Raw genomic sequence first — 24513 nt, forward strand, 5'->3', positions numbered from 1 at the left:
TCTACAATGTAGAGATCTGCCTCGTAGCTTCTCCTCAGGGTTGTTAAGAAGCCCCGCCTCCTGCCTGTCACTCATCCCTCCAACGAACGAAGGCCCCTTGTGGGCGGGGCCTCAAAACCGCCGTTGTTCTCAAAGGGGCGTGGCTATATTATCCCTCCCCGCCTAACGGCCTCCGTCGCTCATGAAGGCACGCACTGCGCATGCGCGGCGGGTGGGTCCTTCGCCTATAGATGTGCGTCTGGGAGAAGGAGGAGGGTTTTTTCTTTCCCCTCCCGGCGTGCTTTGCGCGGCGGAGGCGCTGACGTCACCGCCGCCCGCTCCTCTTGGCCGCCATTGGAGCTCGGGAAGCCTCCTCGAGCTGGAAAAAAACACAACAGTCTGTAGCGTTTTTGTCTCCGTTTCCAAACAGGGAGAAATTTAAAAAGGAAGCGGCGGAAAAAAAAGGATTATAATCCCACAAAACGGGAAAAAACGTTTTCCCCTCCTTTTTCCTTCGCTTGGTGAGGCGAGCGATGTGAGAGAAGGAAAGAGAACTACTGCGCCCGCGCAAGACGAGCCACCCACTGCGCGTGCGCGAGGCCCTTTCCCTCTTCCTCCCCCCCCCTTCCCCCTCTTGACCCGAGAGCCCCCTTCTTTACAGTCTCCTCTGCGCATGCGCCAATCCGTAACTCTCTCCCCTCTGCTTTACTTGGTTCCTTCCTTCCTTTTACCTCCAGACACTCTCCCTCCTTTTGGGAGAAACCAAAGACAGGAGGGGGGAGCCCACCCTCAAAGCCACCCACCCAGGAGCCCTCCCACCTCTCGCTTCTCCACCTCCCTCCTTGGCCTCGCCCCCTTTTCCACCCCCCTCCCCCCTTTCCTCCTCCTCCTCCTCCCTTCTGCCCCCCATTTTAGGGCGCATGAGAGATGTCTGCCACCAGCGTTGACCCCCAGGTAAGTGGATCAAGGTTGGAGGGGGAAGGAAGGAAAGAAAGAAGCAGGCAGGCAGGCAGAGAGAGTGTTCCCTCTCCTCCTCCTCCTCCTCCTCCTCTCCATTTGCTATTTAAGCCCCGTCCCCTTCTTCTTCTTCTTCATCTTCTCTTTCTCTCTCTCCCACCCAACCCCCCTTCTTTGCATTTCTTCTTCCTCTTCCCAGCCCTCCACAAGATCTCTTCCTTTGCCACCCAGGCTGCTGCTGCTGCTGCTGCTGTTTCTTAATGGAGGCCTCTTCTCTCTTCCTGATTCCCATATGGCTTAGTGGTTTTCTTGCGTTTCTTCTTGCAGGCCTTTGTTTGCCCGCCAGGCCCAGTTTGGAGTTTGGCTGGGCCCACTGCTCCTTCTTCGTCTTAATATGCTGTACACCGACGACGGAGAGGGAGCTTTTTCTCAGCTGTTGCAAACACATCTGACTCCAAACACACTTGACTTTGGAGCAGGCACCTTGGTGGCGTTAAGGGCCAACCACATCTAACTGCAAACATATCTGACTCCAAGCACATCGTATTCCAGACACATCTGATTTTGGAGGACGCAACTCTGTGGCATTAAGGGCCAACAACTTGGTGATCCTCCTGGGCACTTCTTTCCCAGTTTGTCGGAGGACCCTTGAATAGGTGGTGACTTTGCTGAGCGTGTGTTTTAAGTCTAAGGACTTGTGTTAAGAATGGGAGATGGGGTTATTTGTTTCTGTACAGGCAGCTTTCTCAGCTGCAAGCACAGCTTACTGCAAATGCATCAGACTTTGGAGCACGCACCTCAGAGACAGGAGACAAGCAACTTGTGTCTCTCCTGGAAGTCTCTTTCCAGGCTCATCAGAGAGCCCTTGTTTTGGGGGTGGCTTTGTTGAGTGTGTGTTTTGGGTGGGAGGGCTTGTGTTGAACCGGTTTTCTGAAACAATTGCATGGGTCTGGTTTGAAGAACAGGAGATGGGGTTATTGTTATGTTTCTGTACAGGTGTGTTTTTCAGCTGCAAGTACATCTTACTGCAAATGGTTCAGGCTTTGGAGCACACACCTCAGAGACACAAGGCCAACAACTTGTGCCTCTCCTAGGAGCCTCTTTCCAAGCTCATCCGAGAGCCCTTTATATCATAGAATCAGAATCGTAGAGTTGGAAGAGACCACAAGTCCCATCCAGTCCAACCACCTGCCATGCAGGAACTCTCAATCAAAGCATCCCCAAAAGATGGCACTCCAGCCTCTGTTTAAAGACCTTGAAGGAAGGAGATTCCACTACACACCATGGAAGTGTGTTCCACTGTCGAACAGCCCTTACTGTCAGGAAGTCCCTCCTAATGTTGAGGTGGAATCTCTTTTCCTGGAGCTTGCATCCATTGCTCTGGGTCTTAGTGTCTGGAGCAGCAGAAAGCAAGCTTGCTCCCTCCTCAATATGACATCCCTTCAAGTATTTAAACAGGGGTATCATATCACCTCTTAACCTTCTCTTCTCCAGGCTAAACATCCTAGGCATGTTTCTCAGCAGCAAGCACATCTTACTGCAAATACATTTTGCTTTTGAACACATGTCTCGGGGAAACACATCTTGCTGCAAACACACCTGACTCAGGGATGTTTGGGGCCAGCCACTTGTGCCTCTCCTGGGCCCGTCTTTTCCTGCTCATCAGAGAGCCCTTAATTTGGTGGTGGTTTTGCTGAGTGGGTGTTTTGGGTGGGACAACTTGTGTAAAGTGTAAATAGTTTGTGTGGATCTCCTTTGAAGAACAGAGCATGGGGTTATTGTTATGTTTCTGCACTTGTGTTGCCTTTCTTCACTGTCTCCACCACCCAAGTGGTGGAATGCAGGGATCACATCATTGAGCTTCAATTCCTGGTGGTTTCTTTGCTGGGCCAGGCCTTTCCATGCTGTGCTAACTTTGCATGGATTTCTTCTTTCTGCCTTACTTGAAGATTGCACCCTGCATCCTGACTTGATAACTTTTCTATCCCCTTTTCCTCTCTTCTACCCAGCCCCTCTTTCACAGGCTTTTCAGTCAAGCTGCCTTTTTGTGTAATCCATTTGTTGCTCTCTAGATTTCACTCCATTTGCATTTCAGTCAGTAAAATTTTGCCCTTTTGGTATTCATTTCTAGGGAAAGAGACAGGAGGAGGAGGGAGTCTTGGATATTTCCTCTTTCTTTGAAATGCGTGCTCTACAGGGCCCCTTTCAGTGGAAGAAATTTATACTTCTAGTGTTCTTGTTGCCTTTGCTTTTTGGAGACTCAGGCTTCCCTCCCATTAGTAATACTGCTTGACATTTCTGTAGTGTCAGGTCCATAGTTTTGGGGTTTTTCCCCCCAGCTATGTGGCCATATTCTAGAAGTGTTTATTCCTGACATTTAGCCTGCATCTGTGGCTGGCATCTTCTCCACAAAAAACTAATTCTGCAGTGTATTAACATCTTACAATAAATCTGTAAAGGCAGCCAAGTAAAGCTATCCTTGCAGGGTCTGAGGTTGAGAGGCGGGGGCTTGCCTAAGATTGTGATAATGGCTCAGATGAAATTGGGATCCAGGGCCTGTTAGCCTTAGATGCAATGTACAAAAACATCAAAAATCCACAAAACAGTGATACCTTTATCGGACCAACCAAAGTGCAACAAAATACATGTTGCAAACTTTCAAAGTTGCAGTGCTACATCAATTCCCCATAAATATTCCTAGCGTGGATGTCTTTCCTTAAGAAACTTAAACTTTCCTTCCCAGACAGTGCTTACTTCTCTCCGCTCGGTTTGTACTGTACCATGTTGTGTCCTAGGCTACATCTCAGCTGTGTGTCGAGGGTTCACAAGAATTTAATATTTGTCTCAATTAATCTTGATGCAGTTTGAGAAATATATCTTCTTTTGAACTTTGTGCTTACAGCTTTACAGCTAAGAAGTTGGTGTCCCTTTTCATCTGTCTGCCCTAACACCTAAATTTCCCCGCATTCTATCAGTTACACTGTAAAGCTTCTATTTCTTTCTGAGAGTTGTCCACTCTTTTCTTTGTTGTTTTCATCTGGGAATTCATGCTTTGATTTCAATATTATGTTCAGTATGCATGCAAATAATGTATATAGTTAAGAATCCAGGTCTTTCTGTCCTGCTTTATGTCTCTTTGGTTTTCTGTCTTTGTCCCTACACACTACTTAGTCTGTGTTTCTTCCTGACAGTCAGCCAGCAGGGGTTTGCTCTTTAAAAAAACAACAACAGTAGTGCTCAGTCCCTGGCATGCATTACTTTCTTTTTCTTTAGACTATTTTTGTTCTAATTCCTTGAGAGTTCCTGAGACTTCTCTTGAGGATGGCATTCCCATTTCTTGCTGACATTAACCACAAATACATTCAAATCATACATGAGACAGAGAAGAGGTTACATATGCAAAGAATTTTAAGGTCAGAAAACAAAGGTTTTGACTGGAAATTAAGAGAATTTAACTTTTAAATGGAGTATCTCATCTGTTAATAAAGATCACATTGCTATTAAGCATTTTATCTTATAAATCATAGTACATATAAATTCGATTCATGTTACTAGATTGATGTTTTACTTTAATCTGAAGACACACCAAGTGTATTATCTCTTCTTTTTTTCTTTATCTTACTATGGGCTGTAACATGACAGAGACCGAAAGGACAGGATAATAAAGGTAAGGAAGATTCTAATCCCAGACAGATTGTTCTGAACTTAGATGTAGACTGAATACGTACCTAATTATGCTTATAAAATAGGTTGGGGGGTTATGTGCAACAAAATCTCATGTTTAGGCAGCAGTAAATGTTGCTAGTGGTCAATGGGTTTTACTGCTAAGTAGCAGCTGAGTTCTGTGTGTCAACTCAGATTTCATCTGAGTTGAGTATAGAAACTCTTCCACCAAAAACGTACTCTCCAGATACTGAAGTACAGTTTCCATCAGCTTGAAGAAGTAGTGGTGAGGAAAATTGTATTCCAAAATATCTGGAAGGTGCTAGGTTAAGAAAGGTGCAGTTCTAGGTTTTTAGCTGATGCCTGAATAGGACTGCAGTCTTAAATTGTTTTATTTAATAGCTTTCTACCTTACATTTCAGAGCATATACCCTTGCCAAGGGATTACAACATAATTTACAATGCAAAACAAAAAATAGTCAAACAAGTTTTTCTCCACTTCTGTGCAAGTATTGATCTTTATGTTAAAGACAAAACATAAGTGCTTGTTTGTAAGAGGTTTGTTTTCATCTTAAATATATAGGAAGAATTTTTAAAAAGCAAATTTCTAAGATTATGATAATTTTCTATTGCAGTTAGGTCACTTCCTCTTTTTTCACCCAAGCATCACTGATAGTAATGGAATTATAGGCCATGGAAGTTGACACATCAGTTGCTGTTTTCCCACTTAAACTGTTTTTGAAACACTTAGTTCTATGAGTGCAAGAAACATTCATATAAAATAGCAACAGTTGCTTTAGCTGTGTATTAAACAGTAAAAAGTTGTGAGTAACATACTTTATGTCTTATCAAGCAGTTGTACATTTTTGACCATCTTATGTTGGTTTTCTTCATAATATGATACTTATAATTTTAATTTTGTAGGTAAATTTAATCCCTAGTTTCTGTACTACAGAAAACCTTTCCACAAGAAACCTAATTCAGTCATGGCATTCAGTGTTCTCTAGTATATTGTGTCTCTGGGCTCAGTTCAGCACAGATCTGCTTGTTTAAGACCACTCTAGGTCTTTGTGGCTTTGGGCTAACTAGACTCACTAATGTTCTGAAAATGCCCATTTATAGGGCTTGGAATATTCATACTATGCTTTTAATGCTTCATATTAAATGTTTGGGGTTTTTTTTTGCTTTGCGTAATCTGTGGCAAGGCACTCAACTAGCTTTAAAATTTTACATGTAAGAAAAAACCAAATCCAAGTGTGAATGCCTCTTGTTACAATGTTACAATCAGCCATTGAAACTCAGTTGCTACTTTAGGCTTACTTATTTCAAATACTGACTTGCATCTGATTTGTTTCAAATACATGTTTGTAGTTCCATAAAAACTTATTTTCCATTTGGTATAGCTAGAAAGATGCCTTTCTGCTTCTTTCTGTACATGTAAGATTGATATCTGCCTATGGGATGTTTGTGTGTATATGTGTACGTTGATCATTATCAGTGACTTTGGTGCTCTGACTGGGTCCACTGCACATAGTCCATAGTGTTCTAGGTGGTCCACTTAGATCCAAAACACACTGCAGAAATAATCCAGTTTGAGACTGTTTTAACTGCCCTGGCTCAATGCTGGGGGATTCTGGGAACTGTAGTTTTGTGGGCCATTGAGCCTTCTCCATCAGAGAACTCTGGTGCCACAATAAACTACAGTTTCTAGGATTCCCTAGCACTGAGCCAGGGCAGTTAAAGCAATCTGAAACTGGATTATTGCTGCAGTGTTTGGGACCTTAGTTCACTTGGAGACAGCTGAGACTCGGTGTCTCCTTTTATATATTGAAAATGCACCTTAACATACCTTGTACTCCTCTAAATTTAATGTTGAAAAGGCAAATCTGTTTTGATTGGTAATATAGCTTTCAGGAACATTTGTCTGTGTCAGTAGTTCTCATTAAGCAATAGTGGTGCCTCGGGTTACGAAATTAATTCGTTCCGCGGCCGCTTTCGTAACCCGAAAAGCCTTCGTAAGCCGAATTGCCATAGGCGCTAATGGGGAAAAGCCGCGATTCCGTGCGAAAAAGCCGAAAAAAGCACCAAAAGTTTTTTCGTAACCCGAAAAAACATTCGTAACCCGAAACAATAATTCCCTATGGGATTTTTTCGTATCCCAAAAATTTCGTAACCTGGGTATTTCGTATCCCGAGGTACCACTGTATGTAAGAATATTCATAGGAGTCCCAGTATTTCCCTAGAACACAGCCTGAAAAGTTGAATGTTGCATGAGTAGTCATTACTTACCAAGTATTAATGTTGAACATATCCTAATCTTGACTAATCTAAGATAACACAAATAAGGAAATGCAGCATCTCCATTTTACATACAAGGATTCCAAGGCGTGAACTTTAAAGACCACTCAGCCAGCTTTTTATTGACTCCTTCCTGGCATGCCTTGCTGACTTGGGGCCTCTCAGATTTCTGCTCTTGCCTACTAAGCCCTCTGGTTTTCCTTCACAGGAGAAGTGTATGTTAGTATATTATATTATAAGAGTATTTGCCCTATTCTTGCAAAAGCTGTATTGCAGGATGTTGAAAAACCTGCTTGCAAACTGCTCAATAACTGTCATTCATGCTAGTTTCTAAACAACAATGGCATCTAGAGTTCCTGTGGAAGTTTTTTCATCATGTTGAAATCTGACTCCTTTGCCTTCTCTGAATTGACAATGCCATAGGATAAAGGCTGCTTTATTTACATATACTGTCACTATGCTTTAGGAAATCATTCTTTATTGAAACTTCAGAACGTACATTCTTATAATTGCAGTTCTTTCTTTCAGTGCAAAATGGTTCTCTTCATCAGAAGGATACTGTTCATGACAATGATTTTGAGCCTTACCTTTCTGGACAGTCAAATCAGGTTAGTCAATGCTGCTGACAAGTGATTTCAAATTTTGAAGGTGCAAGTATTTGTTTCAAAAGGAAATGTCAAAGGATTACAGAAAATTTATACTGGTGTAGCACTGCATCTGATTTATCTGATTACCACAAACAGCTAACCCCTGGTTTAATAGAACAGTATCTCTTAAACATGAGTTTAGGGTGTAGTTGTTTTTGTATGATTGTTTCCAAAATAATTAAGCTATTTTTCCCGTTTCATTTAAAGCGGATAAGGTCTTAAAATGTTGGATAAGAGTGAGGTCCTGAAACTGTTATTAAAAGACATTTCCCATTTTAGTAGAATCTCTTAGTTGTGAGTTGTTGAAAAGAAGAGTACATCATTTTGCAGCTCATCCCACTATCAAAGCTAACTAGTGAGGGAAGAAGAGCTGGGGAAAACCTGAACAGTAACTTCTTGGGGACATTTCTCAGCAAATGTCTCACTACTCATATGAAAAACATTTTACATAAATGTTGTATGTAAAGTTTCTGATGCTCCTTTTCAGGTTGTTACAGTCTACTTCATAATGTGTATTCATAGCCTATTCATGACTTCGTGGACATTGTGGTCACTCCATGCAAGCAGTTGTTTGTAAAACCAAAAACAACAGCCCTCCTCCTGGCTCTGCTGGACATTCCTGCCATACGTTTTGTGTTGACAAAATCTTTTCATCTTCCACTTTATGCAAATAAAATGTCTACTCCCTCAACAAGTCTTCTTTCTCCCACATTCTAATCAGTAGTGATACTGTTGTTGCATTTAAAAAATGTGCAGTGACCCCATAGATCTATGTTTCTATTGCTCCATATACTCAGGACATTGCACAGGTCTTTAATAGGAACATATGAAAGAATCAACTTTGTATGAAAGTTGTTCTCTCCATTTATCATGGCGTTAATTCCCCGTTTTAAATGCCCCTGAAATGCTGGAGCCTGTATGTTTTATCCTTCAGCTCTTAAGTAACCTTGGAGGAATACTATGTAGCAGGGAAAGTGATAGGCTATTTTTCCTCCACAGTACATGTAGCCTCCTCAATCACTTATGGTTTTTTTATAAGTCACATACTATCTTTATGAAGGTGAACATTTTCATACATTTTGGGTTAGGCAAGCTATGGGAGGAATAAGTGACTCAAGAATAACTGAAAATGTTGAGACAACTTTTCTTGTTCATGCTGAATTAGACTATAGTTGTATCTGTAGACTAATTTGATGCTTCATAGACATGCTACAATTTTAACCTAGATTGAATTCACCCAGGCCCATCTGCTTTGATCCAGTACAGCATGTTAGATCTGTGCCTCAGATGACTTATTGCAGACTTTCATCTTCATGATAAAGTATAACCTGACACTCAGAACGGTTTCCCATGGTTTCATCTGAACAAAGCTTGGAACAGCTGCTATTTGTAGCTGTGTACTAGTTTGAAATAACTAGTCACTTTTAATTTTTTCTCCCAAACTTGTAACTGAATTTAGTTAGATGAACAATAACTTCACTCCTTTTGTAGTACAGTTTTCAGTTGAATAGTCACACAGGGTTTGGCCTCACTAAAAAGTGGAGGAGGGCTATCATGTGGTTCAAATACTAGCTTGTGTTCTTCCTTCAGTTACTGCCTTGTGATATGTTGTGGGTCTTGAGGCAATAGAGATGGATGAGATGGGAATGTTTTCTACCAGTGGCTTCTGGAATTCAGCTGTTTCTTTTTAAAGTACCTGTCTTACTTACTTTCAAGAAAGAGTGTGCTTTTATGGGCCTCAAACATAATTTTTCTTCGGATAACTTGATTGTGATTTTGGAGGATTTTATCTTAGTAACATGTGACTGATTGCTGTTAGCTGAACATACTTATTCTTTGAAATATCTTGGAGGTATCCTGGTCTGAGCTTTTTTTTCTGTTAGTGTTGCAGTGTAACCTGAGGAGTACAGGAGTCTCTTATGGTAGGGTATGAAGGATCTTGTTTCATTACATTATATTAGATTAGGCTGCTTTCATGTCCTTTGCTTCTCTTTGTTTTTAAGATAGTACTACTACTACTAATAATAATAGTAATAATAATAATAGGATTTCTTTATATGCTGCCCAATCACTGGGAATCCGGGCGGCTTACAGCAGAGCGGATAATAGATGGTTCCCTGCCCTCAGGCTTACAATCTAAAAGACACGACACAAAAGGAGAAGGGAATTGGGGGGGGGGGATCAGGTCCAGCAGTTCTTCTCTCCCTCTGAGGCCTGGACCAAGGCAGTTAGACTGGAGGGAGGGTACTTCTTCAGGCTAGCCCTGATGGAGCTGGGCCAGCCTATTCACTCCCTCACAGGCTGAAAAATGACAGTTATGGAGGGAGGAGCCTCTTTCTTCAGGCTAGCCCTGATAGTATTTGTGAAAGTAACTACTCTATTGCTGAAAATTGTTTTAATTCTTGATGGCCTGTTGAAATTCATTAGTAAACAGGTCAAAATCCCCGAGAGTAGCAATAACAGCATAATGCTAAACAAATCCCATGTCCAATTTTAGCACACTACCCAAAGATTTGTATTGCTTTATTTTAAATTCAAGTGATTCTATAGTCCTCTTGGAAGACAGGTTCTGATACATCTCAGTGTAAGCATTCATATATTATTAATGCCATAATTTGAATCATTTCTTTGCTGTGCCTCCCTCGATTTCTCACTGTAAATTGACCTGTGCCACTAGCTCAGGAAAAGATAGTTTGGAAGAAAGTGAGTCATACTGACACCAATTCTAGAACTCTGCAACCGATTCAATGTGACACACTCCTTCCATGTGATGTATATTAGATTTCTACCAAAAACTGATGAGACAATGCCCGCTACAAACAACCTGGCTACTTTTTTCAGCAGAAAACACTGTTTATTTTGTACTAAGTCAATGTGAGTGAAGTTTATTATTAGAATTGGCAAGCTATCTCAAAGTTGGATTGCCATGATTCAGCTGTACATTTTTGACAAAAGATCATAATCTGGATCCTCACTCAACACGTCTTTAAGTGCATACACACACATACACACCATGCCTCTACTTTTGGGCTTGCAACATTTGGGAGCAGAAACCATTTTAATGTTTGTAGATATCCGACTATAGAATGTCAGAAATCCTAAATAAATAACCAGATTAAAAAGCTGAACTGCAAGTCTGGTTTTTGTTCCCCCTTCAAAAAAAGCAGCATTACCTTTTTTAAAAAATCTAAAAGTTAAGGAGATGATGGTTGAAACCAAGCTTCAGTCTTCCTCTCAAGAGCCCTTTGCCATTATGCTAGATTATGTTTTGCTATATAGCATGATATAATATAAGCATATGATGAGCAAGCCAAGCAAAATAATTTTATGGTTACCACTGGTGAACTACTTTTATTTGCTAAGGCTTTATGTGGAAATGTTAGGTTATGAGGTATAAGACGGTGATAGGTTGTGAAATTATATTGGATTTCTAAGATGAGAAACACTTGGGACTGAACACCAGGTACTTTAAATCACTTATCATTGCAATACTTTCTGGATGGTGTAAAGGGAATGCCTCCTGGTAGTAGGAATCACTGTTTCCTGTGAATCATTTATTCTTGTCTTTTGCCTTTCCCCCCAGTGGCATTGAATAAAATACTTTTTTTCTGAATATATTCAAGTAATTTTGAAAAACCACTGTGAGTACTTCTTACTCCTTCTCAAGTGCTGTAAGTAGTTTTTGCAGTACAGAAACAATTGAAGGGTTGCAGATTGAAATGGGATCACATTCCAGAATGAGGAGAAGAACATATGGATAACAGTTAGGTTTGTGCAGGGCCTCCTTGGTTCAGGACTGATTTCATGACTTTAATTTAACCATAGTTTACTTTAACTTGACTTTGAATCTGATCAAATCTGATATGAATTTGTATCAACATTTGAAAATTGATTATTTGTGTCTCCTTTGGTTGGAATTCTGAATGACTGTAGATTTTTACTTTTTTCATATAATTTTTTAATTTGGAAATATCCCCTCAGAGGGAATTAGCCTTGCCTAGTTACAGATAGGTTGAGGGATCTTCTGCTATATATATATTTTTAAGATTACAAATAATTTTGCTCTATTGTATTGTGTGTTTGTGCAGTAAGACATGTTTTATACATTACTGGCACACAGTTGCAGGCACTAGAGGAAAAGATAAAGATGACAAACACTTGCAACAAAGCAGATGGAAATAAAACCTGCCCTGAACATCTCAAAATGGGAGGCAGGGATGAGCGAAGTCTTTGCTATCTAATAAAACTATTGCTGAAATGGTACTGAGACTAACATAGAAACTCAGTCTTTACAGCAAATATAAAGAATAGAAAGGGTGGAACTGGGTTAGAAAGAAAGACTGAAGGGACTACTGTGATGAAGCAGCACAAGCTACAGTAAATAAAGCATTTTCCACTAATGTTTTTGTTGCTAATGGAGAACTAGCAAAAGAACATAGAGGGGGAAGGTAACTGCATATATATTTGTCACCATATGTTTATCAAATGCTGCGATTGGAAATTGCTTATGAGATTCTTGCCTAAAATAGACAGTTAGCACCCTCAAAGATTAAAATCCCACTCCCATTTTCATTTCCATTTTGATATTTTCCATATACAGTACAGTGGGCCCTTGATATCGGCTGGTGTTTGATTCCAGGACTCCCCATTGATACCAAAATCCATGGATTCTCACATCCCATTAAATACATGGTGTCTCTTATATAAAATGGCAAAATCAAGATGTGCTTTTTGGAATTTATATTTTTAAAAAATATTTTCAAGCTGTGGATGCTTGAATCTGTAGATAAAAAATCCATGGATATGGAGGGCTGTATGATGTTTGAAAATGTTTTGATGACTCATTGGATGTCTTATGGCACTTTTGAAGTCTGGATGATGACTTGGTCTGAAGTAATTTAGATGTGATCTGGACTAATATGCTCTGGTTTGGGATTAATTTGAATTGGTTGTATTGTGCAAAAAACAATAATTAATAAATAAAATAAATCCAGAAGGGTGGAAATAATTTTTGAGAAAATGAGCTATGGAAAAGATAGGGATTAAAAATAGAGATGAAGCTAATGTGGTATTGCACACATGATATAGAAGATCACCATGATTTGGGTACAGACAGCTAAGAGAAAGTTGAAGCATAGGATGAGCCGTATTTAGAGAAAGTCAAGTGAAAGGCCTCACTGGATCAAACCAAAGGTGAAATGTAATCTCTGAATGGTAGAAGGTGATCAGAATGGATGGCAAAATAGATAAATATGGCAATAGAATTCTGGGCAAACAGGCTGAACCGATGTGCATAAAGAATGCTAATGAAATTAATGTGAGAGTGATGGACTCTTCTTTGAAGGTCTTCAAATAGATGTTGGATGGCCATCTTTGTCAAGTGCTTTTGTTGTTTATCCTTGCATGACAGAGGGTTGTACTAGATGGCCCTTGCAGCACCTTCCAACTCAGGAAGTCTAATGAGCATGAGAATAACCACATTTTGGGTCAAAAGCCCTGGAAATAATTAAAAATAGACATATTTTTGCAAGATTATAGAGGGGAAAGGGGACATTTTCTGCTAAAACAGAAAAACTACCTTACCCGCTGTTAACCTGGACACTATCAAAACAAAAAACAGGTATGCAATATTGACAGGTATGAAAGGTATAATTTAACATGAGCAGTTAGCAAGATTATATGAGAGGGCATATTTTAGACAACATCAATAACCAATGTATTTTTAAACCACATAGTGCACAGTAATAGAATCCAACTTGCAGCAAGTCTGTGGGAGGTGCCCAGCAGCAATGTCCAATTATGAAGCTGTCTTAGGGACTCTGAAAATTCTTAAAAAGTCATTAGTTTCCCCGTATTTTAAAGCTCTAAATTCCTGCTTGCTGGATGTCCCATGTGGAAGATGAGTGATGTGCATAAATCAAGGATGGGGAATAATAGGACAAGACCCTGGGAAATTCTAGTCTCTGTTTCATCTGGGAGAATTTTCTTCAGCTACATCCTTGCTATGATACAAAATTTAAACATTTTTACATATACACCATACTAATGATATCAAATTCATAGACAATGTAACAACAAATATAACATACAACTATTTACAACATTTTCAATGATACATAATTCCTGCACCACTGAGGCTACAGCTTTCATAGTGTGGCATGTGTAGCATGTAACTAACCCCAGAACAAGAAGTGAATAAATGCCTGTGATAATTGATAATACTTGCCATCTGTTAATCAGGGGAATTACGGTTGACAGGAAAGGTGTTATATTAAATTAAAACTTTTACATTCACGTTGATATTCTTAATGAACTTTTAGGATCTTGTTTTACATTCATACACATTCTTAAACAAAACAACTAAAATCTTGTTTGTCATTCAGGCCATGAGGTTTTCTTGGCAGAATTAGTTCAAAGCAGGGTTTGTCCTTGCCTTCCTCTAAGACTGAGTTGGGTTCCACACCGCCAAAAAGTACGTGCTCGGCACGTACTAGGGTTAGGAAGGGGCGTCCTTTCCGGACGCCCCTAACCCTAGTATGTGCCGAGCACGTACAAAATGGCGGTGCCTATTCTACATGGGCGTCACCATTTTGATGTAGCGAACACTTAGCGTCCGCACATCTCAGCACCATTATGATGCCGCAAGTGCACCAATGGCGCTTTGTGGCATCATAATGGCACTGCAAAAAGAAGCCGCATTTTGCGGTTTCTTTTTGCTGCGCGGAAGAGCCTCACGGTTTGTCCGCTGCAGCTCCTTCGCGCAGCAAACACCGGCGTTGTTTGTTGATGAAGTTTGCACTGTGGTTGTAATTTTAGTTTTTATGGTTTGCACAGTAGTGTTAATCTTTTTGTTGGAAAGAATCTACCAGTCTTGGATTTATTGAGATTTTTGCAAAGTAAGTGCATATTGCTAGTGTACTGTTTGAGAACATTTAAAAGCTGTGAAGGATATGTAATCCAGTTCTGATGTTATCACACTGGCATCCTGTTAAACTAGTTTAGATACGTACTCAACCCTCCACATTTGTGGGTTTGATTATTTGCTGATTTGATTAATATGCCCTCTAGAAATTCCTAGGTCCTCCAGATAAATTCTGCTGGAAATTGACCATAGAGTTGCTCTGGAGGATCTTGAGACTACTAGAGAAAACACTTCTCTAGACATTTGTAGGTCCTTTAGCATGATTCTATGGTTAACTTTTGGCAGAAGTTGACCATAGGGTTGTGCTGAAGGACCTAGAAATTCCTAGAGAGGTGTGTTTTTTTCACTTTCACGGGGATCCTGTGCCCCTAACCCCACCGAAAATGGAAAATGCTACATCCCACATGATTAAACCATAAAATATGTATAACATGAATAGGAATCATGCACCTTTTTACATGTTGTTGAACTATAGCAAGTACTACAGATTCCAGCAGCCCTAAGCAGCATAGCTAATGATGAGGAATGGTAGGAATTGCAGTCCAGCTACATCTTGATGGCGGCATCATTCCCACCATTGATTTACCATAAGAAACATAACTGTATTAATTTATTTTGACTAAAATACCTGAGAACCAGGCAACACTCTTAAAAAGTAAGGCATTTAAAGTATAGAAACACAGAGCATTTGAATTTTATTTAAAGTATCTCTGTTGGTTTGACTATAGTTTTGAGTATCTAAATTTGAAATTTCTTTTCTTATCTTTAACAGAATAACAGCTATCCATCAATGACAGATCCCTACCTGTCCAGTTATTACCCACATTCTATTAGCTTTCCCTACTCTCTCAGTGAAGCACCATGGTCAACTGGAGGTGACCCTCCTATCCCATACCTCACTACCTATGGACAGCTCAGTAACGGTGATCATCATTTCATGCATGATGCTGTTTTTGGACAACCTGGTGGACTGGGGAACAACATTTACCCACACAGATTTAATTTTTTCCCTGAAAATCCACCTTTCTCAGCATGGGGAACAAGTGGGTCTCAGGGACAGCAGACTCAAAACTCAGCTTATGGAAGCAGCTACAGTTATCCACCCAGCTCCTTGGGTGGTACCATTGTGGATGGCCAAACAGGATTTCATAACGATACATTAAATAAAGCTCCTGGGATGAATAGCATTGAACAGGGAATGGTTGGACTGAAGATTGGTGGAGATGTCACAGCATCTGCTGTGAAAACAGTAGGTTCAGTGGTGAACAGTGCTGGGATGACAGGTGCTTTGTCTGGCAATGGTGGATCAAGTATAAACTTGCCAGTATCTAAGCCAACCTCTTGGGCTGCTATTGCCAGCAAACCTGCAAAACCCCAGCCCAAGATGAAAGCAAAAAGTGGGCCTGTAGTTGGAGGGGCTTTGCCTCCACCACCTATTAAACATAACATGGACATAGGTACTTGGGACAATAAAGGTCCTGTGACCAAAGTCCCAACTCCCCAGCAAATTCCTTCTCCTCAATCAGTTCCACAACCACAAATTATTCAGCCTATTCCCGCACAGCCACCTCCATTGACCCAACTGCCATACCAGAACCCTCAGCCACCTCCGCCTCAAAACCGGTGGGTGGCACCACGTAACAGAAACGCAGCTTTTGGCCAAAGTGGCGGAACTGGTAATGAGAGCAATTCACCTGGCAGTGCCCCACCTAATTCTGTCTCAGGTGGTGAATCCCATCCTGTTCTTGAAAAACTGAAAGCTGCCCACAGTTATAACCCTAAGGATTTTGAGTGGAACCTTAAAAATGGACGTGTGTTCATAATAAAGAGCTATTCTGAGGATGATATACATCGTTCTATCAAATACTCCATTTGGTGTAGTACAGAACATGGTAACAAGCGTTTGGACAGTGCTTTCCGCTCAATGAATAGTAAAGGTCCAGTCTACTTACTCTTCAGTGTCAATGGGAGTGGACACTTCTGTGGAGTTGCAGAAATGAAATCATCAGTGGACTATGGCACCAGTGCTGGTGTCTGGTCTCAGGACAAATGGAAGGGGAAATTTGACGTTAAGTGGATCTTTGTGAAAGATGTGCCCAACAACCAGCTCCGACACATCAGGCTGGAGAACAATGACAACAAACCAGTTACAAACTCCCGTGACACTCAGGAGGTGCCCTTAGAAAAAGCAAAACAAGTGCTTAAAATTATTGCTACGTACAAGCACACAACCTCCATCTTCGATGACTTTTCTCATTACGAAAAACGCCAGGAGGAAGAAGAGGTGGTGCGGAAGGTAGGTTTGCTTAGGAATGTTTTATTAAAAATTTGAAGGGAATAGACGGGGTAGTGGGGAGACTTTAAAGAGGCTTCTGATTTAACAAGTTTATACCATATACTTCCTGCCTGGCAGGGGGTTGGACTAGATGGCCCTTGTGGTCTCTTCCAACTATGATTTTATGATATACTTCAGTTGTTCTTTTGTGACCTCCAGAATGAAGAGATCTTTCACCACCACCCCCATACACGTGACTACTAGTAAGTGAAAAACAGATTAATACCAACCTTCAAATTTAGCTTGGAACTATAGATGTGTTGCAATAGATGTAGATTCTCTTCTGTAGAGCTTGGAAAAATTATGGGTGAAAGCCATACACACCAACTCCTGTTATGTGGACAGGAAGTCCTTCAGCTCACAGACAAAGGGAGGGAGAACAGGTAGATGATTGTACTGTATGTTGTATCACTCGGGGAGACCCTGTCTCTGCTGCCATTTAGAAGTCCATCTGAGGCTGCCATTTGAAGGAGCCTTCTGTACGCAAATAGGACAGCTGGTTACACTTGTTTGGCTCTTGTCCTTATTTAGTAAAGTTGATCTCTTTTTAGCATATCCACCTATTCCATCTAATATTATAATACACATGGTATTTGAATTATTTATATATTTGTAAAAAAGTGTGACCGAGCATAGGTATACTAAGTTCCAAAACAAACTACAGAAATAATCCACTTTGAGACCACTAACTATCCTGGCTCAGTGCAATTCTTGCAAATGTAATTTTGTATTACATTTAGTTTTCTCTGTCAGAGAGCTCTGGTGCCACAATAAACTACAATTCCCAGGATTCTCTAGCACTGAGCCAGGGCAGTTAAAGCAGCCTTAAACTGGATTATTTCTGCAGTGTGTTTTGGTCCTAAGGCCTCAGTTTTCTTGATAGTCCCAGCTAGAGTAGACCTGTTGAATTAATTGTTGAATGAGGAGTCAACACATAAATCTCATTCATTCTGGAGGTCTACTGCAGATGGAGTTACCAGCAGGATTCAGGCCAATGAAGTCTGATATTATCATGCAAACGCATGTTCAAGCGTGGAAATAGGGAGTCGCTATAAGGACAGGAGCAGAAGTGTGGAATTGTACAATAAATGAGGTTTATTTTAATGACTCCTTACTGCTTTAACACACTTGCAACCCATCACTATGAAACTGAAGTGTAAAATCCATTAAAATAACTACTTCCAAAATAATCGCAGAACTCATTTTACTAGTAATAGGAAGGTAATACATATAATAACATGAGGCTGAGATCCAGCCAGAGAGATGGGAATAAAGGAGTGAGTCATTTCATGTATATCTGCCCTGGGCACATTGTCATTCTATTCAGGTATTAAAGGTAGTGTCTTCAGTTATCTTGTACATTTGCACCAGTCTGCTTGACCAGGTGGAGACTGTGTCAAGTTTATAATTCATGTTTTAAAAACTAGGACAACAAAACATCTGGTTCATGTGCTGAAGATAAACCTGGGGGAGTCATGGGTATGTGGTGTTTGCCAGTAAGAATATAAGGCTAAAAGACTTCTTTACTCTTCCCTGCCCCCCCAAATGTAACTGTTATCCGGAGGAGATATGTAGTATTTTCCCAAGCTGCACTGTTTTTGTAGAAGTTAAGTGCATTGACGTTGTAGAATCAGGTCCAACCCCCTGCCATGCAGGAATATACAGTCAAAACGCCTCCGACAGATGGCCATCCAGGCTCTGTTTAAAAATCTCCAAAGGAGACTCCACCACACTTGGAGGCAGCATATTCCACTGTTGAACTGCTCTTAACTGTTAGGAAGTTCTTCCTAACATTGAGATGGAATCTCTCTTCCCTTAGTTTGAACCCATTGGTCTATGTTCTGTTCTCTGGAGCAGCAGAAAACAAATTTGCTCCATCTTCAGTATGACATCCCTTCAGCAATACTTTACTTGCCTGTTATTTTTACACAGAAACATAGAACCAAATTATCTTATCCAGTGCTATACTATGGACACAAGCAGGTACCTTATTATGTACTGAGGAGTTTGGTTTTGAAAGCAGAGCTTTTTGAAACGAATCTGTGAAGTGCTTTGGCTCACTTAAAAATATCAGACGTTTCTTCAGAATAGTCCTACATTATGGAATTGGGCTTGAATCTTGTAGAGCTATTATCCAAGCATAAGAATAGTTGCAGAAGTAGTTGTGCTTTCTTGGAAGTGTAGTCCCTAGTGCAGTTAATCATGGGGCAAACACACAACTCTCGCTCTCTCTTTTTAGATATGTATAGGCTCACAGCACACTGACTGCAATAGATTTCCTTCCAATTAAAACAAAACAACAATAAGTTGGAATCCACAGAGCTGTTCTTTAGGAACCGAAGTACTTGTTCCAGTGCCATATCTCTCAACTCCCTATAGAATTTGATTCCAAAAGAAACTTACTGTGGTGTGTCATTTTATGGGAGAGGGGACTACTAGTGATAAAATAGGAGTATAAAGTTCCTTTCACCATGTGACTTCGGGGTATATTTTTTTTATCCAGCTCCTCAGCCAAATAACTCTGGCTGGCTAACCAAGAATTAAAAACAATTAGACAATGATAAAACGAAACAGCAGCCAGGCATATTGTTGTCAGATCAGTTTAACAATCTAAACTGTTTTAAAAAAAGATGTCTTTGTGAAATGGTTAGATTATCTTTTCTACTGTAGCAAATCTGTCTCAAGGAACATTGGGTACAGTGGTGGGAATTATGAGCACCCAAACAGCAATTTCTACAGTCCTCGGCAACTACCAGGGCACATTGTGTGTGCACTCTCACACACACCCATTCGTACATATATATATTTATAAGAAGGGCTGTTTGGAGTGTTGTGGAGTTTCCTTCTTTGGAGGTCTTTAAGCAGAGTCTGGCTGGCCATCTGTCGGGGTTGCTTTGATTGAGATTTCCTGCATGGCAGGGGGTTGGACTGGATGGCCCTTGTGATCCCTTCCAACTCTATGATTCTATGGCAAAAATAAAGAATTACACCTCTGGAGAGGTATAATTTGATTGTAAAATAAGCCTCCAACCGACCTTGTTCACTTCAGGTTTCATTCATGTGATGGGGTTGGAGGGGTCAGGTGCTTAGACAACAGCTCCAGAATTTCCACGTAAATGTGAAGGAGCTATATACTCTAATAGTCCATTTAGGAATGTGAAAATGCTGAATTGAAAATATGTGAGATGCAATAATATTTTGTAATGTATCATCTCCGGCCACCAGCACTTGTGTTCATTGTACAACAGGAACCTTGTGACATTTAGGACTGGAGGGAGTAGAGAGGAGATTTTTTTTAAGGTGTGGAATGTGCCACCTATACTTCAGAGAACCTTTGCTGCTGCTGCCATATAGTAATAAAGTTTCGTACTGCCTTCCCATAAAGTTTGGAAATCAGACCTGAACCTGAACACTTCATTACTATAGAATCGTAGAGTTGGAAGAGACCACAAGGGCCATCCAGCCCAACCCCCTGCCATGCAGGAACTCTCAATCAAAGCATCCCCGACAGATGACCATCCAGCCTCTGCTTAAAGACCTCCAAGGAGGGAGACTCAACCACTCTTGGAGTGTGATCCACTGTTGAACAGCCCTTACTTTCAGGAAGTTCCTCCTAATGTTGAGGTGGAATCTCTTTTCCTGGAGCTTGCATCCATTGCTCCGGGTCCTAGTCTCTGGAGCAGCAGAAAACAAGCTTGCTCCCTCCTCAATATGACATCCCTTTAAATATTTAAACAGGGCTATCATATCACCTCTTAACCTTCTCTTCTCCAGGCTAAACATCCCCAGTTCCCTAAGTTGTTCCTCATAAGACATGGTTTCCATACCCTTCACCATTTTAGTCACCCTCCTTTGGACATGCTGCAATTTCTCAATGTCGTTTTGGAATTGTGGTGCCCAGAACTGGACACAATATTCCAGGTGGGGCCTGACCAAAGCAGAATACAGTGGCACTATTATTTCTCTTGATCTAGACACTATACTTTTATTGATGCAGCCTAAAATTGCATTGGCCTTTCTAGCTGCCGCATCACACTGTTGACTCATGTTCAACTTGTGGTCTACTTGGACTCCTAGATCCCTTTCACATGTTGTCTCGTTCAGCCAGGTGCCCACCATCCTATAACTGCATTTCATTTTTCCGCCCTAAGTGCAGTACCTTACATTTCTCTGGGTTGAAATTCATTTTGTTAGCTGTGGCCCAGCTTTCCAGTTTATTCAGGTCGTTTTGAATTTTGATCTTGTCCTCTGGGGGTTATTCCTCTTAATTTGGTGTCATCTGCAAATTTGATAAGTATGCCCCCAATTCTGTCATCCAAGTTATTGATAAAGATGTTAAATAGCACTGGACCCAGGACAGAGCCCTGTGGGACCCCACTGGGCACTTCCCTCCAGGATGTTCTTGCGGTGGGGTGATCTGGTAAAGTGAGAAAGTGGAAGGATTCCCTTTTCTCCCCACCCTCTGTTGAAAGTTTCCTGTGTTGTGTAGACAGAAGAGGGCTCCCCCCCCCTTGACCTCAGTAGTAGGTATTTTAGGGGAACCCTATCTTTTAAGATTTGCAGCAGTCATATTTTCTTCTCCCATCTGTTAAAATTAAAGCGTTGATACCCTCAACTTTCCATTGGTTTTAAAAGTAGCTAAGCATAGAATACTGTCATCCACCTTCCATTGTTTACACAATGTCTTTTAATCTCCAAACTATTGATTTCCTCCATATCTAGGGAATTTCCCCAGTAAACCAAATCTGCTGCTTTATTCAGGTGGCCTAGTTTGATTCAGTCCTTATGGGTGCTGAGTCACATATGTTTATTACTAAATGGAGCAATTACACATTTTACAACCTTTGTGTTGTGAGAGCAGAACCAAAGTTGTGTTACTTAAAGCATAAACTTGTTTTATCACAGGAAGGACATGGGATGATAATGTTCATTCTATATATGCAACACAGCTCCCAAAATATGGCAACAATTAGGTGCCCCATACTTTTAAATCTGTTGTGATAGCCATGCTTTTTGTAGCTAAAAGTTGTGATTATTTATTTATTTATTTATTTATTGCCTTCTAATTTTATGATTTTCTCTCTACAGGAACGTCAGAATCGAAACAAACAATAAGAATAAACATATATATGGTTTGCTATAAATATATATATACTAGAACTGATATTAAATTTGATTATGAAAAACTGAATCTTTTTAAAAGTGCTCTGGTGCTATATTCTGGCATCAAGAGACTGTAAAGCTTTTAGCTCCAATATCTTTTTGTGCAGGGGAAATTCTTGCATCTTTTTAAGTACACTGTAGTGTGTTCTTGGTTTGGTTTTGTTTGGGTTTTTTTCTGCGCCCAGGTGAATATGCATTAAGTTGTATCTTTTCTATGTAAAATGCTGTAGAATCCATTAATAAATATGTTCCCTGTTTTTTTTATAGTATTTGGTTAAACATGTTCCTCTAGAATTAAATATTCTGAAAACATTAGTATTTCCCAAAGACTATTAACTTCAGCACAAATTATGTTTCTAATCTGAAAATTGACCATAATTTTATATTTATGTACTATAGATCCTCTTGTCTCACCGTCCCCACAATTGTCTTGATTCTTCATGGCAAGCATAAAATACACTTTTGTCTGAATTTCTTTTGGTCATCTTAAGCTTGCTTCAAGAAATGACCTGTGTCAGAAACATTAACCTTAATTCAGCATATTCAGATCACTTTGTATAGTTCGCTTTTTTAATCTGACCTTTTTATTATTTTTCAGAAATATTTAAATTACACTTTTCTGTCTTGTAGCAAGAAAGCTAAGAAAGGTATAATTCACAAGGATAGCTTTGCATGCAAGCAATACACTTGAAAATCACACAAAGGCATTTGTGCATTTGCCTCATTTAGAAGCATTTTCAGTGTAACTTGCATGAGAAACATTCCTAGTGGATTGTGCCTTACAGGCTAAAACTAAATTTTCTTTAATACTTGGCAAACCAGTGCTCTTTAATAAGAAGATGCTGTGTATTGCATCCTGTAACAAAAGAAGGTTAGATGGTTAGAAATTTTCTGTCAGCTGTCAATTTTTTTGCAGGGTAGCTTTTAATGATTGGAATAATGTTTTGACATTGTAGGGGATTGGGGCAATGTGGTTTCTTAAAGACTTTCTCTGTTTTCTAATACCCATTAAATACATTGTTTTTCTCTGTTCCCTTTTTTTTTCTTACCCACCCTCTTAAAATGCCACTTAAAATTTTATACTGATAATGGTGAGCTTTAATATAGAATCTTAGTACAGACTCATGATGGATTATGCTTCAGATGTTTAAAATTGACAGTATGTGTGTGTCTATATATATTTTTTTCCTGTCGGATGAGTAAAAACAACTGTTCTAAGAAATGGAATTTGCTGTCATGTTTTTGTGGAATGGGAGCTGTCGAAGAATTGGCCACCAACCGGAGTTTCAAAATTTAGCATGAATTCTTGGTGCTCATGCCTGTTGCTCTAGCACACTGAATCTGCACGTGTTTATGGTAGAGGATCTTTTACTTATATTAGAAAGCAAATATCTTCTGAAAACTATTTACTCAAGAGGACCTCCAACTTAAATGAAAGTTTAAGCTGTATCATTTAGACTTGTATTTAGAAAATATAGCTTTGTCTCTGGACTGTTACTTCTGATGTAAGGAGTAATGGGACAGCATCAGATTAACTTTTTCCTCTAGGAGAATACAAGCCTTAATAAATAATACCTACTTAGCAAGTGTGATGTCATCTCATTTTTTCCCCTTAACCCTCTGCCCCAGGGCCAGTTTGCACACACTTTTCCCCACTGCACTGAGCAAATGCTGGGGAAGGAACATCGTAGGGCCTTGCAATTTTGAAGGCTTAACAGGCACTGGCTTAATCATATTCATGATTTAAATTGTACTTTAGATGTTGCAAATGTCTTCCTTGGTGCTTTATCCAAGGAGAGCATAAGGTTCTTTTTACTTCCTTGCAAAATGGGTCCTTGCTGTCAGCTGGGGTTTGGTTTGTGGACTCCCTGTGGATACCAAAACCCATGGGTGTTCATGTTCCATTAAATACAATGACATAGTAAGTAAAGTGGTGTCTCTTAAATAAAATGACAAAATCAGAGTTTGCTTTTTGGAATGAATGAATGAAAGATTGAATCTGTGTATAAAGAATTAAGCAGAGTAGTGGATGACAGAGGGTCTTGGAGATGTCTCATCCATAGGGACGCCATGAATTGAGATCGACTCGAGGGCAGTTAACAACAACAATAAAGAATTGGTGAATATGGAGGGCTGGCTATACTGGTCTTGATTATTTGGAGCAAATAGCCGCCTCCTAATTGAATAGGGTTGTACATATGAAAGATGTATTTATGTATGTTGAAAATACTTGGGGAGCATAAGGGGGGATTTCAAAGAGTAGACAAGTTAGTCTGCTGTAGCAAAAGCTGTGAAAAGTGTTGTGGCATCTTAAAAATGCAACATATTTTACTTAGTGTAAGCTTTCATTGATTGCAGTCTCAGTTCCACAGAAGCTTATGCCATATGTGTGAATCTTATGTGTAAATCTACAACGCTATATAAAAAAAGTGTAACAATAATAATATAAAGTTTATTAGTCCTTAAGATGCTGCAAGGCGCTCAGTTCACTGGAAAAACTTGATATAAGTGTCTGCTTTAAAATTGGGTATATAATTTGAGACCAAAAG

The 24513-nt window shown here is 40.1% G+C and overlaps 1 protein-coding gene across 2 annotated transcripts; it reads left to right on the top strand.

Moving 5' to 3' along the window:
- Positions 1-248: 248 nt before the first annotated feature.
- On the top strand, positions 249-23550 carry YTHDF1 (YTH N6-methyladenosine RNA binding protein 1). 2 transcript variants are annotated; one of them, XM_042463313.1, is made up of 6 exons: positions 249-933; positions 4579-4603; positions 7426-7505; positions 15239-16762; positions 16961-17004; positions 21890-23550. In XM_042463313.1, coding segments are annotated over exons 1-6 (1701 nt in total). In that variant the 5' UTR covers positions 249-906; the 3' UTR covers positions 21891-23550. The 2 variants fall into 2 exon arrangements, with proteins under 2 accessions (XP_042319247.1, XP_042319248.1); XM_042463314.1 differs by lacking the exon at positions 16961-17004.
- Positions 23551-24513: the final 963 nt, after the last annotated feature.

Source organism: Sceloporus undulatus, chromosome 4 (genome assembly GCF_019175285.1).
Source record: "Sceloporus undulatus isolate JIND9_A2432 ecotype Alabama chromosome 4, SceUnd_v1.1, whole genome shotgun sequence".
NCBI classification, from domain to species: domain Eukaryota; kingdom Metazoa; phylum Chordata; class Lepidosauria; order Squamata; family Phrynosomatidae; genus Sceloporus; species Sceloporus undulatus.